This window comes from Leucoraja erinacea, chromosome 29, assembly GCF_028641065.1.
Source record: "Leucoraja erinacea ecotype New England chromosome 29, Leri_hhj_1, whole genome shotgun sequence".
Taxonomy (NCBI): Eukaryota; Metazoa; Chordata; class Chondrichthyes; order Rajiformes; family Rajidae; genus Leucoraja; species Leucoraja erinaceus.
The window spans coordinates 16,881,297-16,898,710 of NC_073405.1; the positions used below are offsets into that span (position 1 = coordinate 16,881,297).

At 42.3% G+C, this 17,414-nt stretch overlaps 1 protein-coding gene and 1 non-coding gene across 3 annotated transcripts in view; both read left to right on the forward strand.

The window, feature by feature from the left end:
* Positions 1–10,603, forward strand: part of LOC129711242 (elongation factor 2) — a 523,480-nt gene extending 512,877 nt beyond the window's left edge. The window contains exons 2-16 of one of the 2 annotated variants that reach the window (XM_055658760.1): positions 2,037–2,120; positions 3,260–3,474; positions 3,847–4,028; positions 4,515–4,726; positions 5,849–6,027; positions 6,472–6,577; positions 6,830–6,943; positions 7,177–7,315; positions 7,703–7,898; positions 8,124–8,382; positions 8,456–8,563; positions 8,651–9,004; positions 9,240–9,422; positions 9,739–9,871; positions 10,224–10,603. In XM_055658760.1, coding sequence (XP_055514735.1) covers positions 2,037–2,120; positions 3,260–3,474; positions 3,847–4,028; positions 4,515–4,726; positions 5,849–6,027; positions 6,472–6,577; positions 6,830–6,943; positions 7,177–7,315; positions 7,703–7,898; positions 8,124–8,382; positions 8,456–8,563; positions 8,651–9,004; positions 9,240–9,422; positions 9,739–9,871; positions 10,224–10,417 — 2,658 coding nt within the window. In that variant the 3' untranslated portion in view covers positions 10,418–10,603. Of the gene's footprint in view, positions 1–2,030; positions 2,121–3,259; positions 3,475–3,846; positions 4,029–4,514; positions 4,727–5,848; positions 6,028–6,471; positions 6,578–6,829; positions 6,944–7,176; positions 7,316–7,702; positions 7,899–8,123; positions 8,383–8,455; positions 8,564–8,650; positions 9,005–9,239; positions 9,423–9,738; positions 9,872–10,223 lie in introns of both variants that reach the window. The other variant, XM_055658759.1, reaches the window with a different exon arrangement.
* On the forward strand, positions 6,626–6,692 carry LOC129711380 (small nucleolar RNA SNORD37). The gene has a single exon (XR_008725836.1). It is a non-coding gene; the product is annotated as a small nucleolar RNA SNORD37 (small nucleolar RNA).
* Positions 10,604–17,414: the final 6,811 nt, after the last annotated feature.

Here is a 17,414-nt window from a genome sequence, read left to right on the forward strand (position 1 = left end):
CCCTGCCTCCCTCAGCAGTAGATTAAAAAAAAATCCAATGGCACCTACCCTGCCTGCTGCAGCAGTGAAAAGTTCAGAGTGTTCCTGTCTAGCAACTTTGTTTCGAAGTGTGTTGGAAGCTGACATGTAAATGGAGAAGCCAGTTTATTTTTGAAAAACTTGGGGGTGGGGGGGGGGGGAGAAGGATTTGATTAAAAACGTGTACTTCAACATGGCGAAATGTAATGAGGAGCGGACACTTAGAAAGAAAAGCGAAATCTCTACCGAAATGGAAAAGATCTCGGAGATTGAGCGTCTGGATTGGGCGTGGCAATGAATCAAAGGAAGAAATGCAGCCGGCAGCCGTACATGCAAATGGATCCATTCCGATTGGACATCTGCGAGCATCGGCCATTCCGATTGGACATCTGCGAGTATCGGGCACGAATCAAAAGGCAGAATAGCCCCAGAGTTTTATAGAATCCGGACGGCAGCCGGATGGATAGCCCCAGAGTTTTATATTTTCATAATACATTTTATGATATAATAGATAATAGATAGATAGATAGATAATAGATAGATTGCACATCCATGCTCTGCACCTTTCAGACTTCAACAATCTGGTCGTTAGGTTTATCTAGCTCCATCTTAAGTCTTATTTTGCCTTGTATCATCTCTTCAACATCCACCACAGACCTCTCCATAGATTTCCCTTTTGTTCTCCCCTTCCTCAACTCTTGAATCATTATGTCTAAACTTTTTCCAGCTCTGATGAAAGTTCAACACCATTTCCCTATCCACTGATTTTTCTTACCTGTTAAACATTTCTACATCTTTGTTTTGATTATCACTGAAAGAAAGAATTGTTAGTTCCCAAACATTGAATAGTTACAAGATAAAAGGTGGTTATTTAAACTGTGCATAGGAATTTCTTCTTGCAGAGGGTGGGGAATCACGGAAACTTTCAGTTCCAGAGGGACAGTCACATAGCAAGGAAATAGGCCCCGTCGGCCCACTCTCCATGCTGGATTTCCAAGCAACCCCTTGTACTCATCTTACTCTAATCTTTCTTTATTCTCCATGCACTCTTCTCCTCGTACTCCTATCAACTTCCTCTAAATTGTACCACCCATTGAGACCAGAGGCAATTTACAAGGGCCAATTTGGTATATGTAAATAAACTGAAATGTGCAGACTCCGCAATAGACACCACCCGGTCAGGATCAAACCTGGGTCGCTGTTACCGTGAGGCACAGCTCTACTAGCTATGCTATTGTGCCACCATGCCTTAGCTTTGAAAATTATTGGCCATATTTAAAGAGGGGGTAGATAAAAAAAATTTTAATTGGAAAAGTGGGGAACTGCGTAGAAGCGGCATTGGGGCCAATGCAGATAGTCATCATTGAATGGTAAAAGAGGCTGTTCTATTTTTACATGTTCTTATGAATCGTAAGTCGTGAATAAAAGTCTTTCAAGTTTAATTTAAGGTGTCCTATAGAAACATAGAAAATAGGTGCAGGAGTAGGCCATCGGCCCTTCGAGCCTGCACCGCCATTCAATATGATCATGGCTGATCATCCAACCTGCCTTCTCTCCATACCCCCTGATCCCTTTAGCCACAAGGGCCACATCTAACTCCCTATCTTTTCTAATTTTCAATATTTTTTAACATTTTAAACTTAGAGGGTTTAAATGCCCTGGTATTGGAGTCATACTGGGAGTTATTAATGTATTTATTATATATTATCTAGGTGTATTGTGATACAAGGGCCTATTATGATGCGGCAAGTAAGAATGTCATTGTGTGTAGGAAGGAACTGCAAATGCTGGTTTAAACCGAAGATAGACACAACATTCTCCAGAGATGCTGCCTGTCCCGCTGAGTTAATACTGAATTTTGTGTCTATCTTCAGTAAGAATGTTATTGTTCCGTTGTCGGTGGGGTGCAGCATGCCCTCCCCGGCGCTAGTTGGCGATATGTCCGGGAGTTCAGCGCTGAGGGCGGATCACGTGACGCAGCTGCGGCTGGTAAAAAGCCGGAAGTTGCTGTCAGAAGTCCTTTCTTCATCCGCCCGTCCTGCGAGGCGGATAGAAGCCGGAGTCTCAGCGCGAAACAAAATCCACCTCCATCCGGCAAGATGGTGAGTTGATGTCGGCCGTCCAGACTTGGGATGAACTCGCCTCGTCACCTTCAGTCTTTCCACCGGGATATTGACGGTCGATGCACTTACGGTTGCCACGTCCACCCGCCCGCCGACACGGGCCACTGGCGCGGGACAATGGGCGCCAGTACGGGGCTGACGGCCTACCCTGCGCCGCCGGCCCGCTTTCCCGTTCCGTGTTGTCGCCGGCTGCGACTACGGTGCCGGCTGGAGGAGCGGGGCCGGTGGGTGCGGTCGTGCGTCACTGGGAGGCCTCTACCCCTGACGCAGCCGCACTGCCGCCCAGGTTGGGGGGGGGGGGGTCTCGGGAGCGCGCTCGGTGTCGGTAACGGCGCCGCTCGCCACGTGGAGCGCGCCCCCGTGCCGCAGTCGGCGCAAATCTCGCAGTGTTTGTTCCCTTGTGACGGGGAGGGAGAAGGAGGAGGGGGGGGGCGACCGGCGTTTCCCCGCCCTCCCCGCACTGCGGCCGCCTGATGCTTCGGGCTGCGACACCCACTTTGACTTTGCTTTAAGTCTGAGTCACCCTCCCTTCCGCTCGTAGGATTGATTGCAGCATCTAATGCCAGTAACCGGGCCGGGTTATGTAAACCTGCAGTCGATCGCGTGTGAAATATATATTGACCGGCAGTCCCGGATTTAATCCTAAGGATCAATTATGGTGCGTTTTACCATGAACCTGTAATGTTTATTATCAGAGAGGCTCGCATAATATTGTGTTTGACCTTTTTAAGATGTGGTCTGAGCAATTCTGATTCCGATTGTGGATAAAACACAAAACGGACAAATTAAAGTGCGTTTTGCCATGGACCTGTATTGATTGTTTCGGAGAGGCTCTCAGAATATTGTGTTTGATGTTTTTTATAATATGAACTTTCAGCAATTCTGATTCCGATTGTGTATAAAACACAATGTACGCGAGAGCCATTGCAAATTTCCAATTGGACGAGGTATTGGGAAAATGAATAAGGGTTTAGGAATCTGATTTGGATTGTGTCTAACCATCCGTAGAGTATGGTTAGACACAATCTGCTGAAGGGTTGATAGGAATTTGTATTTTGGTCTCTGTCTTTGGGAATGCAGCTAGTAAAATTCTGGGTGTTTATTTTCTCATCCTTCAGGTGAACTTCACAGTAGACCAGATCCGTGCGATCATGGACAAAAAGTCCAACATCCGTAACATGTCTGTGATTGCACACGTTGATCATGGCAAGTCTACCCTCACCGACTCCCTAGTATCAAAGGCTGGAATCATTGCCTCCTCGCGTGCTGGTGAAACCAGATTCACGGACACGCGCAAGGATGAACAAGAAAGATGCATCACCATTAAGTCCACGTAAGTAATTTGGATTTTGGTTATTTGTTTTTTCTTAAACTCGTAGTTTATGACCAAAAACCGAAGCTGAAGCCCTTTTTCAGTTGCATTCCCCTTTCCAGTTTTTTGTGTGTCAGATCCTGGAAGCTGGATCATGACCTTGCGATCTCTGGGGGAACATTGTTCTCCTGTTTTATCCTTGTGGCATTGTACTTGCCAATTCTACTCCACAAAGAATTTGTAGTAATCATCAAAATTGATTCAGATGGGGATCAAGCCACAGGCCTCTTTGTCTCCATTTTGCTGCATAATTGCTGCTGTCATTTTGCAAAATAGATGACAACATTGCTGTGTTAATAGAGAATCTAACAATTGTGATTTTGTCTTGTTCAGTGCTATCTCCCTATTTTACGAGCTCAAAGAACAAGATTTGGCTTTCATTAAGCAGAGCAAGGATGGCAGTGGCTTTCTTATCAACCTGATTGACTCTCCTGGACATGTTGACTTCTCCTCTGAAGTGACGGCTGCTCTGCGTGTAACTGATGGTGCTTTGGTTGTGGTGGACTGTGTTTCTGGTAAGTGCTGCATGTGACATTTTGTTACTTTGAACATCTGTGGGGTTGAGGCATTCGGACAAGAAATAAGTAAAAAGTAAGCTTGTCAAGTATGTTTAAGAAGGAACTGCAGATGCTGGAAAATCGACGATAGTCAAAAATGCTGGAGAAACTCAGCGGGTGAGGCAGCATCTATGGAGCGAAGGGAATGGGCAACGTTTTGGGCCGAAACCCTTCTTTCTCAGCCCTTCTTTCTCAAGTATGTTTATGGTTATGTTTGAGCATTTATCTTCTGTGAGCATGGGATGCAATATGACCGTGACTTCTGATGATTCTCTGGTAGCTGAAACCCACAATTGAATTTGAAATGTAGGTGCACTCATCCTTTAGTGTTAATTGCAATGGAATAATTTCAAACTTGCGATAGTGTAGCTGATTTCAAAGCCAACCTTCAGCGGGTAAGAATTTAAGCCTGTGATTAAGTTGCCATTGCTTCTTGTTCCCCAGGGGTTTGTGTTCAGACTGAAACTGTGCTCCGTCAAGCAATCGCTGAACGTATCAAGCCTGTGCTGATGATGAACAAAATGGACCGTGCCTTGCTGGAGCTACAGCTTATCCCTGAGGAGCTTTACCAGACCTTCCAGCGCATTGTGGAAAATGTCAATGTCATCATCTCCACCTATGGTGAAGATGAGAGTGGTCCCATGGGTAACATCATGGTAAGAGTAATTTAGATGGTATTGTGAGATTTTTACTCATCTATAATGACTGCCTCGTGGTTATCGCCATTCATAAAAGACAAATGTAATCATGCACTATTCCAGTTCTGCATGCATAAATGGGATAAAAGGACTATAATTAACAGCTAACATGTGATGGCCTTTAATCCATTCCTCTTTAAAGCATCCAATTCATTGTAGTTTTTACCTAATCATTCCCTTGTTGTCCAATAAATCTATCAAAGATTACAATACCAGAACAGGCCTACAACCTTTGTGCCAACCATGATGGCAGGGCCATCTCTTATCCATGTCCCTCTAATCCCTGCATATTAATAAGTCTCTCCAAAAGCCTCTGAAACTCCCCTATCGTATCTATATCAATTGCTTCATCTGTGAGCTTGCTACTGCCATTATTGGTGTTCAGGGGACATTTTGTATTCCTGTATTCTGCAGAAAAGCAGCGTAGGTGCTCTAACCTGAATTTTTCTTACAAAAGCTATTATGAAATGGATAGTCAATTGAGCTGGTTTGAACCTTTCACATCAATCTTCCACTCCTGTTCTCGCTGTTTGTTCTACAAATGTAAAATTTTGAAGAGCTTAGCTGCTGAATATTGTAGTCTTGTCTACATTCTCCTTCCTAGCTGGGGGCAAAATAAATTGTAGCATTGCTCTGGGTTGGGAGTTGGCACTTTTTTGTGCCTGTTGTAGTTTTGCAGAGTTGTACATAGTTCCTACACCATAGTACCATTCCCATCATCTGACTTGTTATAAGCAAGTACATTCTACCACTGCAATTTGTATTGCAATTCTTCCAGCGCACGTCCATGTAATCTTTTCCCATCTGCACTAATCACATTTGTCATGCACTGGGTCAATATCTTTACCCCATGCCTATTTCAGTATTAGCTAAATATCTATTTATCACAATGATTGTCTCTGGCCTGTGGCAGCGTTCCACTCTGCTTAAAAATAAAATCTGTCTTTCTCAAATCCATTTTTAAAACTTCTTCATACCAATGTTCTCTTGCCCTTTGATGACTTTGTCATCAACATGATAACTGTCCTATCAGTGCCTCATCTGTCACTAAATTATTCTGACATATCCCATATCTTTTAGGTGGAACCAATTTGTGGAACAGTTGGTTTTGGTTCTGGTCTTCATGGATGGGCCTTCACCCTAAAGCAGTTTGCAGAAATGTATGTTGCCAAATTTTCTGCCAAGGGTGAGGCTGCCCTCTCTCCAGATGAGCATGCCAAGAAAGTAGAAGACATGATGAAAAAACTGTGGGGTGACAGGTGAGCTTGTGCAATTATTATTGAATGTTAAAAGCACAGTGCAAAGCTTAGTGTCTTGATGGTGTCATGATGTTGGAACTGAAGGGTCCTGTTGCTTACTTATCCTGTTGAATACTTTAGATGCTGTCTCTGTTCATTTTGGGTTCTTGTCTGCATTTTACATCGGTATTTATTTTGGTTTGTCTCACAGAAACCTATGTAAAGCCTTGGCTGAGATGTTGCAGTTTCTGTTTTCCATTGCCACCTTTTAGCCAAGGTCATTCATTAGAGAGACTTCAATGCTATGGCCGTTATCTGGTCAGCTCAATAAAACTAAAGGAAAAAAACATTTATTGGTTTTTAAAACTGAATGCATTCCTTTGGTAGGGGAATTATTTCTGAAAGCTGTATGGGCATCTGTTCTGGATGGGCTGTACTACAGATTGCATTTTCTTTATATTCCAGATATTTTGATCCAGCTGCTGGTAAATTTAGCAAGACTGCTAACAATGCTGATGGCAAGAAGTTGCCTAGAACATTCTGTCAGCTTATCTTGGATCCCATCTTCAAGGTAAGATTGGAAACCAGAGCATTGGACAAACTAAGCTTGCATTGAGCTGTGTGTGATGACTTGCTTTTTCTTCACTTTGACCTGACTGTTCAGTGATGATAACAAATGTCTGAAGCTCAATTTTATTCTTCAGAAGTTTTGTAGCCGACACAATAAAGCAGATTGAATCTATAAGTATTGAAGCTGACACTGCACTGGTTCTTTTTAAGAGCATAATACCAATTTCAAGTAACAATGGGTGTTTTCTTCTAGGTCTTCGATGCAATTATGAATTTCAAGAAGGAAGAAACTGAAAAATTGATTCAGAAGCTTGACATTAAGCTGGACACTGAAGATAAGACCAAAGAGGGGAAACCTCTATTAAAGGCAAGTAGCTCTTCCTGTGAAGGGATTTTTGATGGCAGACTGAAGTTTATGGAACTCTTATTTAGTTTCAATTTGAGTGTGATCTTATAATTTGTGCCCATAGCAAAAGTTATTAACTTTGGGTGGTGTCTTCCTATCTTTGGGTTTAGTTTAGTGATGAAATCGGTTTCATCTTCTTAAAAAATTGGAACATGTTTATTGCCTGCTGGATTTTAAAGTGTTATCTTGTGCAGGCTGTGATGCGTCGCTGGTTGCCCGCAGGAGAGGCTCTCCTACAGATGATCACCATTCACCTTCCATCACCTGTCACTGCACAGAGATATCGTTGCGACCTTCTGTATGAGGGACCTCCTGATGATGAGGCTGCCATGGGTAAGACAAATATAGTTGCCAAAGCTGTCCCGGTGTTGTCCATTACCAAGTGGTCATATGTAAATTGTCTATGAGTGGTTTTATGGTCATATGGGAACTAATTAATATTTTAAGTGGTGTGCTGTCCAATTCTGAAACTCTTTATGCTAAGAATCCAAATTACACCAGGACCATGGGTTTCCAGGAGTTGAAGCCTAGTCTATTGGGTATCTATCTTGGTTGGTGGGGGGGGGGTTTACCTGTGAATTTGTATGTAAAAGATAACCTGGTGTCATCATTCAGTTCTATATTTGGAAAAGCTCTCTGCAGTGGGTGTCAAGGAGGAAAGTTTGAAGTTGGCAATTTTGATTGTTTAGATGATGGAGGAATTGAACTTTCTCTTTGAAGGTATCAAGAACTGTGATGCAAAGGCCCCCCTGATGATGTACATCTCCAAGATGGTGCCCACAACTGACAAGGGTAGATTCTATGCCTTTGGTCGTGTCTTCTCTGGTGTTGTCTCTACTGGTCTGAAGGTCAGAATCATGGGACCTAACTACACTCCAGGCAAGAAGGAAGACCTTTACTTGAAGCCAATCCAAAGGTTGGTCATTTCAGGTCTCCTGTTTGTGATGAAACTATGGTTCACTATTTTTTTGCTTCTAAAGCTGGCTTATATTAATTGCTGATGTTAAAGGCAACCTATCATTAGATAAGACTCTTTAAAACTTGCTGTAAGAGGTTGGGTTTAACTAGGGTAACAGACACATTTGAGTCTGGAAATGTAGCTATTCCAGTGTATAATAATTTTATTTCATATTTCTGAAAGAACCATACTGATGATGGGTCGTTATGTGGAACCTATTGAGGATGTGCCTTGTGGAAACATTGTTGGGCTTGTTGGTGTTGATCAATACCTAGTGAAGACTGGTACCATTACCACTTACGACCAAGCTCACAACTTGAGAGTGATGAAATTCAGCGTCAGTCCTGTTGTGCGTGTTGCTGTTGAAGCCAAGAACCCAGCTGATCTGCCCAAATTGGTTGAAGGTTTGAAACGTCTTGCCAAGTCTGATCCAATGGTGCAGGTAGGTCCTTTGCATGATTTAGTTTTTGTTCAGAAATAATTTCAATATACTAAGCCTTTCCCTGTCTCTTCAGTGTATCATTGAAGAATCTGGTGAACACATCATTGCTGGCGCTGGTGAACTTCATTTAGAAATCTGCCTAAAAGATCTTGAAGAAGACCATGCTTGCATTCCCATTAAGGTAAGACATGTGGGTTAAAGTTGTAGCAGGTGATCCTGATTTGCTTATTCTGGCCTCCCTGTAAAATATACTTTCATTTTCCAATAGAAATCTGATCCCGTTGTTTCTTACCGTGAGACAGTTACTGAGGAGTCCCACGTGATGTGTTTATCAAAGTCTCCCAACAAGCACAATCGACTGTATATGAAGGCACGGCCATTATCTGAGGGCCTACCAGAAGACATAGATAAGGGTGATGTAGCTTCCCGCCAAGAGCTCAAACAGCGAGCCAGGTATCTTGTTGAGAAATTTGAATGGGATGTCACCGAGGCTCGTAAGATCTGGTGTTTTGGACCTGATGGCACTGGTCCAAATATGCTGGTTGATGTGACTAAGGGAGTCCAGTATCTAAATGAAATAAAGGACAGCGTTGTTGCTGGATTTCAGTGGGCAACCAAAGAGGTGAGCTTATTTCAGACTTGTATGTGCAAAGTTGTAAATTTCTTTATATTGGGCAAGCAGAACTTTGCTCTTCTTTGGGATGAGGGGGGAAATGAATGGTGGGAGTTATGTGAATGGCATGTTTTGAACTTCATGGGTTTTAATAAAATGTAAGGGTATGAGTTCTAACCCTATTTAACTAGTTGTGCTTTTGTTTTGTGCAAGCAAGCTAAAGTGTAACGTTTTCCATTCTTAGGGTGCACTTTGTGATGAAAACATGCGAGGAGTACGATTTGACATTCACGATGTGACCCTACATGCTGATGCTATCCACCGTGGTGGTGGTCAGATCATCCCCACTGCCAGGAGGTGTCTGTATGCCTGTGTACTGACTGCCCAGCCAAGACTCATGGAGCCTGTCTATCTGGTTGAGATTCAGGTAGGTTTGACAATCTTGTGTTGAGGATGATGAATCAAGTGCGGTGCAATTGGAGATCATTGTGACTTGGAGATAACTTTTTTTAATATTCATGATTCCCTGGGAATTGCAACGGTGGGCTTGATACTCAATAGGAAATTATGCCTATTACAGTGTTAAATTTGTTAATATCATCTAGACTGTTGATATCATCATCTCCCTCGTCCTACATGAAAACTGCATGTTCCTCGTCTAGCTGTTGAGATTATCTCCATTTGTATTTTCAATATTGTACAGTATAGTGAAATTCTAAGTGTATTGATTCTTTTCTTTGCAGTGTCCTGAGCAGGTGGTCGGTGGTATCTATGGTGTACTGAACAGGAAACGTGGTCACGTGTTTGAAGAATCCCATGTTGCTGGCACACCCATGTTTGTTGTTAAGGCCTACCTTCCTGTAAATGAATCATTTGGTAAGTTTTTTTGTCGACCTGAAGGCATTGTAAAATCGATAATGGGATGCCTGTGGGAGCCTCACATTTTGTGATCTACTTGAACATTTTTCTTTTTCCATGGTCATTTGTCATTGTTCCTAGCTGCATCACTGTCCTCTGGGGCCCCTTCTGTGTCACTTGTTGAGGTTTGCTCAATTTTGGGGAGCTGTTTGCTAATAATGACAAATGGATAATTGTATAATATGCTGCACTGGATCTGATAAAAGAAATTAAACTGAGTATGGCGGTACTGGTTTCTGCTTTAACGATGCATTTAATTTTGAATGCTGAGTGTCTAAAACAAATTAACTTGTGCTTATTTCCTGCACAGGTTTCACCGCTGACCTGAGATCCAACACAGGGGGGCAGGCATTTCCACAATGTGTCTTTGACCACTGGCAAGTCCTACCTGGTGATCCATTTGATGCCACCACCCGCCCATTCCAGGTTGTGGCTGAAACACGTAAGCGCAAAGGTTTGAAAGAAGGCATCCCAGCTCTGGACAACTTCTTGGATAAATTGTAAATTTCAACTACACATCATTGAAAATCTGACCAACACACGCCATTGGGTGGCTTTTTGAACTAATTAGTGAAGTTAACATTGCCAGATTAGATATGGTGGTGTATTGTATTGTACTCTTGCAATAAGATTCACTTTAAACAAAAAATGGACATCATAATGGTATAAATTAAAAGAATGTTTACCTCATATTTGGGTTCTTCATTGCATTGCTGTGTCAAAAATCATCTTGTGCCATGCTAGCTATATACTTGTTTATTACTCTTCTTTTCAGACGGTAACAGCTTGTTGCCTGGTCTGATATTTATTCAGTGCTTGGAATATTAAACTCAGTGCTTTCAGTTGGAGTGTTCCAATTCAGTCTACATTTTGAACACGAAACACTATGCCAGTGTGTATGGTATGCACAGCAAGTTTATGCAGCAGTGGATTACACAAAATTGAAGGTCATACTCATCAGTTTACAGGCTGGAGGCTAGTGTTGTTTGTAGCACCATGGAAGTGAGTTTGACTGTCATTAACATTGTGGAAGATAAAGATGCAATACATTGTATTGGTGGTATGTAAACAATAAACTTTGATATAATTTCAGTGACCTACTTAATAGTCAGCTTTGCCCAACTTTCATATCTACATTGTCCAGCTGTTCTATCTAGTTTTCCCATTTAGCTTGTGAACCATTTAAATGTGCTGCTAATATCTATACAATTTATTTTGATGTAACACTTATTCTACTGCTGTTCATTTCTGTTTTGTTTCCTTCCTCAAAACTCACCCCTACGTTTAATATTTTGGATTAGTTTACTAGTCCTGCTTTTACTGTTCTCAGCATGTGTTGCAATTTTCTTTTCACTTTAAGCTTGCGTTATTCTCGAGTTTCCAAGTATGAAATTTGAGTTTAATTTTAATGGGGTGCTTTCAACTCCGGGGCAGTAGATTTTCTTTTAGTTGGCAATACTGTCTACGTTCAATCTTTAAGCCAGATGAGTTCAAGTGCCTAACAACAAATCATAAGTGATTCAAGGGTTGCTGCACTGTTGGACAAGGTATTAATGAGTGACGCTGTGGAAATTGGGGAACTTTTACTTCAATTAATTGTCTATCACTGTTAGTGGGAACTTGCTGTGTATAAATTGGCTACCATGTTTCCTAAATTAGTGTTTCATTGGCTAAATCCTTTTGACCTATGTGGAGATGAGAAATTATATAAATGGAAGTTCTAAAGAAAATTAAAACATTTATGGCATTTATATTTATGGAAAGTCTTAATTTTTCTTTCAGTAAGATTTACTTGTATTGAAGTCAGTAGGCTGGGTTTTTGCAATTAACCAGGTGGGCTCCTATCCGGATCCCAGTCTCTTAACAGGAGTGTGCAATCATTCAAACTCTCATATTACATGTTGTTACTGGGTGTGAATGTAGAACATTTGTGGATGGAGTGCAAGAGGATTACCAGTGCGATTCCAATCAAATCTTAATTTAGATAATTCACAACATAGATATAAACTAGACAAAGCAAATGCAGCTGTTTCCAACTTCTTGCCTTTCAGAATGGGGTCCACTCTTCAGCCCTCAGTGTTATCAACATCATTACACAAGCATTCTTTTATGACATTCCAAGGAGATTATTCCCTGTTTGCTCTGGTTTACTTATCAATCCTTGCTAACGCCCACTTCCACAATCTCTGCCTTGCAGGAATTGTCTTGCCTTTCCTTTTCCCTATTACCCACTCCACATAAACAGAAATTTGTAATTTTGGGCAATAATTGCAGCACTGTTACTATCCTGGAAAAACAATTGTGTAACTGCTGATTATTGATATCAATAGTTTCTCTAATCTCTTGCACCCTTCTGATAAAGCATAATAAACTTCTAGGCACATTGTACCCTGAAAAGTGAAACTAAGCTAAGTGCTGCAAAAGTATGTTCTGTTTTTAATAATTTACCAGTCACAATTCGGTACTTGCTAGGATGATGGTTCCCTTCATCAGAAGCAACTGAGTATTAACAGCATTTGCTGTTTACAATGTACATGTCTGGACTTAAGAGACAGACTTGCTGAACTCGATTAAGTCCAACATTTCTGTCTTGCCTGGTGGTAGCATTTGGTTTCTTATGTTTGCACCCCCCCTCTTCTCTCCTCCCCTCTTCCACATGACCATCCTTTTGTGATTTAATTTGTCTTGAACAAAGGTAATTGGAGGTATTATGAACCTGTTTTAGATCTTTTTTTGGGGGAGAGGGTTTGTTCTTTCATGAATGTACATCAGTAAATACATCATTTACTGATTATTACTCATTACCTCGAGGGAAGATGTGAGGCATTGTTTTGAACTGCATTCTCGTGGCAGAAGCATTATAAAAATGTGTTGGGGCTTGATTCCATGGCATAGCAATGTTGAGAATGATGACCTGCAAGGGTGATGGTTCCCTTTGTCTGCTGGCTTTAAGCATGGGATTTGTTGGTGGTACTGAAACTGGAATGCTGTACATGGTGCTCAAATGTTAGGAGTGGTTGTTTAAGGTGAAGGATGGGGGTGTGAATTAAGCAGGAGGCTTGGTGCTTGATTGAGTTGAGGCAAGTGAAGAATTTTCTGTTACATTTTAAGAGCGGCATGGTTTGGGCCAGTCAAGATTAAGTGCTAGGATTAAAGAGGATGATGTCCAATAGCCACAGGATGTGAATATTTGAAGGTAGCAAGATGCTGATGAAGCAAGATGCTGATTAAAACAAAGCAACCCTACAATTTTTGAGGAAATAATTTTGACAGGATAATAAATGTAGATTTGGAAAGGTTTCAAGAGGTTTGTAATTAAGTGTAGGATGGGAATGTGTTTTAAAACTGAACAGTTGGAGGGTAATTTCTTGAAATGGGAAGAAGTGGTAGGCGCATGTGCTGTATTGTGTTCACGTGGAGGTGACTGCTGCGGGTGAAGTGAATGAATTGTAGCCCACAAAAGATTTTACCAGAGTGATTGAAGCGGGGATCATGTTAACGTTACAGAAATGATGTCAATGTTTAACATTAAGATTAAGTTTAACATTAACATTAAGATAGCTGGGTGGTTAAATGTATTGCAAAGATAAATAATGTTTGAGAATAAAGATTGGGATGAACAGCTCATTTCATTTTGGTGATTTCTATGTAATTCTATTTAACAGATATGCCTTAAACTTCAGATACTGTTTCTAATTATGTCTGATATTTGCTTATTATTGGAAGTCGGCCATATGAAGTTTAAAGTTGATCAGTTCTTAAGTAGAAAATATTTTGATATCTGGTTAAAAACATATCTCAAATGGAATGTGGGTGCTCTCATAGTCTGATTAGTGTAACTTGTGTCTGCCTTGTACTCTGGCCCTCTGTTCTTAATATAGCCATATAGTGTTGTAACAGGCCCTACGTTCCCACACTGACTAACATGCCACATCGACACTAGTCTCGCCTACCTGCCTCTGTTTCTCTTTAATAACACCCATGAGATTATAATAATCTCTGCAGAATAGCTGAATGACTTTATTAGATCAACAAACAAGGATATTGAATGAATGGTGGGAAATGGGCAGTAGAGTTTTGCCTGATGACAAGTTTACAGAGGAATGAATGAGGTTGGTGGAAAAAGTCAATAATTTGGCAATTAACATTTTTCAAGATGCAGTTGCCACTGGCTAGGCCAAAGCTCATTATCAGTCAAATCTTCATTGAGAAGGTGACCATGTCAGTTCCCATGTGTCTGCTGTCTTTGTGCTTGGTGCTAGATGTCACAGGTTTCAGAGATGCTGGAGGAGTAACCTGGATCAGTAACCGCAGTGCCATTTTGGAGATGTGCACAGTGCTTCTACTGTGTACTGCAGGTGCAAGAGTGATGGCGTACTGTCGGGAACCTCCAGCAAGCCATGGCAAGTGGGTGCATATTACATCGCCAAATTTTGCGATACCATGAATCACTAATAAAGGACAGTCAGTAAGGATTTGTCGGAGGCAAATCATGTCTGGTTAGCCTAAAAGCAAAACAAAAATCCAGATGCTGGAAATTAGATTAAAATACTCGGGAGTTCCAGCAACATCTATAGTGAAATAAGTAATGTGAACAAGAGTCAAGTGCTTTATTGTCATATGTCCTGAAACAATACAATAAAATTCTCACTGGTTGCAGTACAATAGATATATAAAAAACAGTACTCTGTAAACACTATGTTAAACAACAAAAATAGTACAACAACAATGTCCCAGAGTCCATGTAGTTCAGAACATGTTGGGAAGAAGCTGCTCCTGAACTTGAATGTTTTGGGCTCTAATACCACCTTCCTCATGGCAGGAGTGAAATGAGAATGTGGCCAGGGTATTGTGGGTCTCATGATGTTGGCTGTCTTTTTGAGTTCATAAGTAATGGGAGCAGAATCGGGCCATTTGGCCCATCAAGTCTATTCTGCCATTCAATTATGGCTGATCTATCTTCTCTTCTCAACCCCATTTTCCTGCCTTCTCCCCATAACCCCTGACATCTCTACTAGTCAAGAAAAATATTAATTGACTTGGCCTTCCCAGCCTTCTGTGGCAATTAATTTTACGGATACACTAAAGGTTCAAAGGTCTGTTTATTCTCATGTGTACGAATTAAGGTAGTGAAACTCGAATTCACTGTGCCATCACCATTTGACTCTAGAATTTCATCCTCATTACTAAAGGAATGTTTTATTTTGAGGCTATGACCTCTGGTCCTAGACACTCCCATCTAGTGCCTTTTGATATTTGGTATGTTTCAATGAGGTTCCCTCTCATCATATTTAAACTAGATCCCTTGATAGATAAGAGGCCAGTACCTGTGATGGACTGGGCAGTGTTCATCACTTTTTGCAATCTTTGTTCCTGGGCATTGGATTTGCTAAACGAGGCCACGATACAACCAGTTGTTATGGACTCTACTGTGCACCTGCAGAGGTTCAATAGAGTATTTGACAACGTCTTCGAAGGAAGTAGAAGTGTTGATGGGCTTTCTTTGTGATTGCATCAATGTGCTAGGTTCAGTTCAGATTTTTAGTGATATGCACGACCAGGAATTCAGTGTTTAACTCTCACCACCGCCCATTCGATTAAGATAAGTTTGTGATCCTTAGAGGGAAAGGCACATCAATGACCATCATCTATTGCAACAAGCAATGGCTCCTGCTGATTGTCGCCGGAAGCTTGCGTCCTTTTCAGGATGGACGATGACAGTGATGTCAACGTTTGAAACATGGAAGATGGACACGAAAGAAGATCAGAATGAGGAAAAGTGAAAGATAAAATGTTTTCAATTACAGAGCTGGTGGAGGAGAGAATAAAAAAATAAGGCAAGAGTAAATAAAATGTACTGGTGGTCTCAGCCGTTGGAAACCATTCACCCATTCTTGTTCTTGTGGCACTTTATTGTGCAATACCAGGAGGTGCAACATCTTCCCTCGGATCTCTTCTGTCATCCAGGCATCCACTCTTAACTTCCAGGTGAGGCACTTTTGTAATGATTTCCAATTTGGTGTAATGCAACAAGAAGTCAAGAGTCCTCTTCCTACACTACAGAAGCAGGCCCTTCAGCCCAACTAAGCTGGTCCTACCTGCCCATGCTTGACACATGCCCCTCTAAACATTCCCTATCCATTTACCTCTTTTTTAGAAAAGCAAAACCGTAACAAACATTCCGAAAGGCTTGAACAAAAAATTGCCAGATGCACTACTATATAAAATGTGTGCATTTTCATGTTGCCAACCTCTACACAAAGCAAAATATTGATAAGAATCTTAAAAATAAATGGAAAATGTTGCACAATATATATATTGGGTCACTTTGAACGCTCTTTGACCTGATCGTGAAAACAGCTCTCCCCAAGAGGTTGCAGATGCTGAAATCTTAAGTGAAAATAAAACAGTTTAAACCACTCGCTGGGTTGGGCAGCATCTGTGGAGGTGAGAACCAGTTTGAAGAAGGGTCTCATCTCGAAACTTCATGTATCTATTTTCTCTTAATATCAGAGTCGTCGATCCCTTACCTGGGATCGCTCCAACCGCAGCCTACCATTGCTAGCTCATAGTCTCGGGAGAGGCCTATTCGGGAGCTCCAACATTGCGGAAAGTTCGATCAGCCCCGAAGTGGGGTCCGATTGCCAGCGCGGGGCAGCTGCCATCCCCCCAATGCAGGCCCAAACTCCGCTGGCTACGGGAGTCAAGAGGCCCCCGACTGGGAGAGCTAAGGGAAGAGATTTGAACTTTTTCTTGCCTTCCATCACAGTCTTCTTGCGTTTGAGACAGTAGAGGTTATGTAAAGTCCTCTAGGCGCTGTAGACAGTTCAATGTGCTGTTGTCGAGGGCCATGAGGTCTAGCCCTCCACCGGGAGGGGGAGGGGCAGCAGAGGACAGTGCAGTCGAAAATGACGTGCTGCGCTGTTTGCTGGTCTGCTCCACACATGTAGGCTGATAAACGCAGCCCCCAGCGATGCCTTTTGGCGTTGAACCAGCCGACCCCTGTATAGAGCCGGTTCAGGGTGACCCACTCTGCGGGGCAGGTCCGAGCTGGGTGGGGCTGTGGTGTTCGGTGCAACAGTGAAATGAGGATGTCACAAAGTCTGTTCCCAACTGGTTCTCCATGCTCCTAATGTGTTGAAACCGAAGCCACGTAGGGTCGCTGTCGCTGTGTGACGGGAGAAGGCGATAAGATGACAGGCGCTGAGATCCCAGTTGCTGTGAGTCCTAGGCGAGGTGGTGCAAATGATGTTTGGCGTCCCATGGGACCTTGCACACCAGCCTGTGGGTGAAGTACCCTCTGCGAAGCTTGAGGGGTCCGGCGCCTGTGAGCACCAGCAGGTGATCCGTCGGAGTAGGACGTAGGCAGCGTGTGATGATCCGCATGGTGTCGTTGAGGATGGCGTCTAGCTTGCTAGTATGAGCGCTGCGCCCCCATCCTGGGGCAGTGTACTCAGTGGCGCTGTACACGAGTGCAGGAGCACTGGTTGGGAGAGTAGAT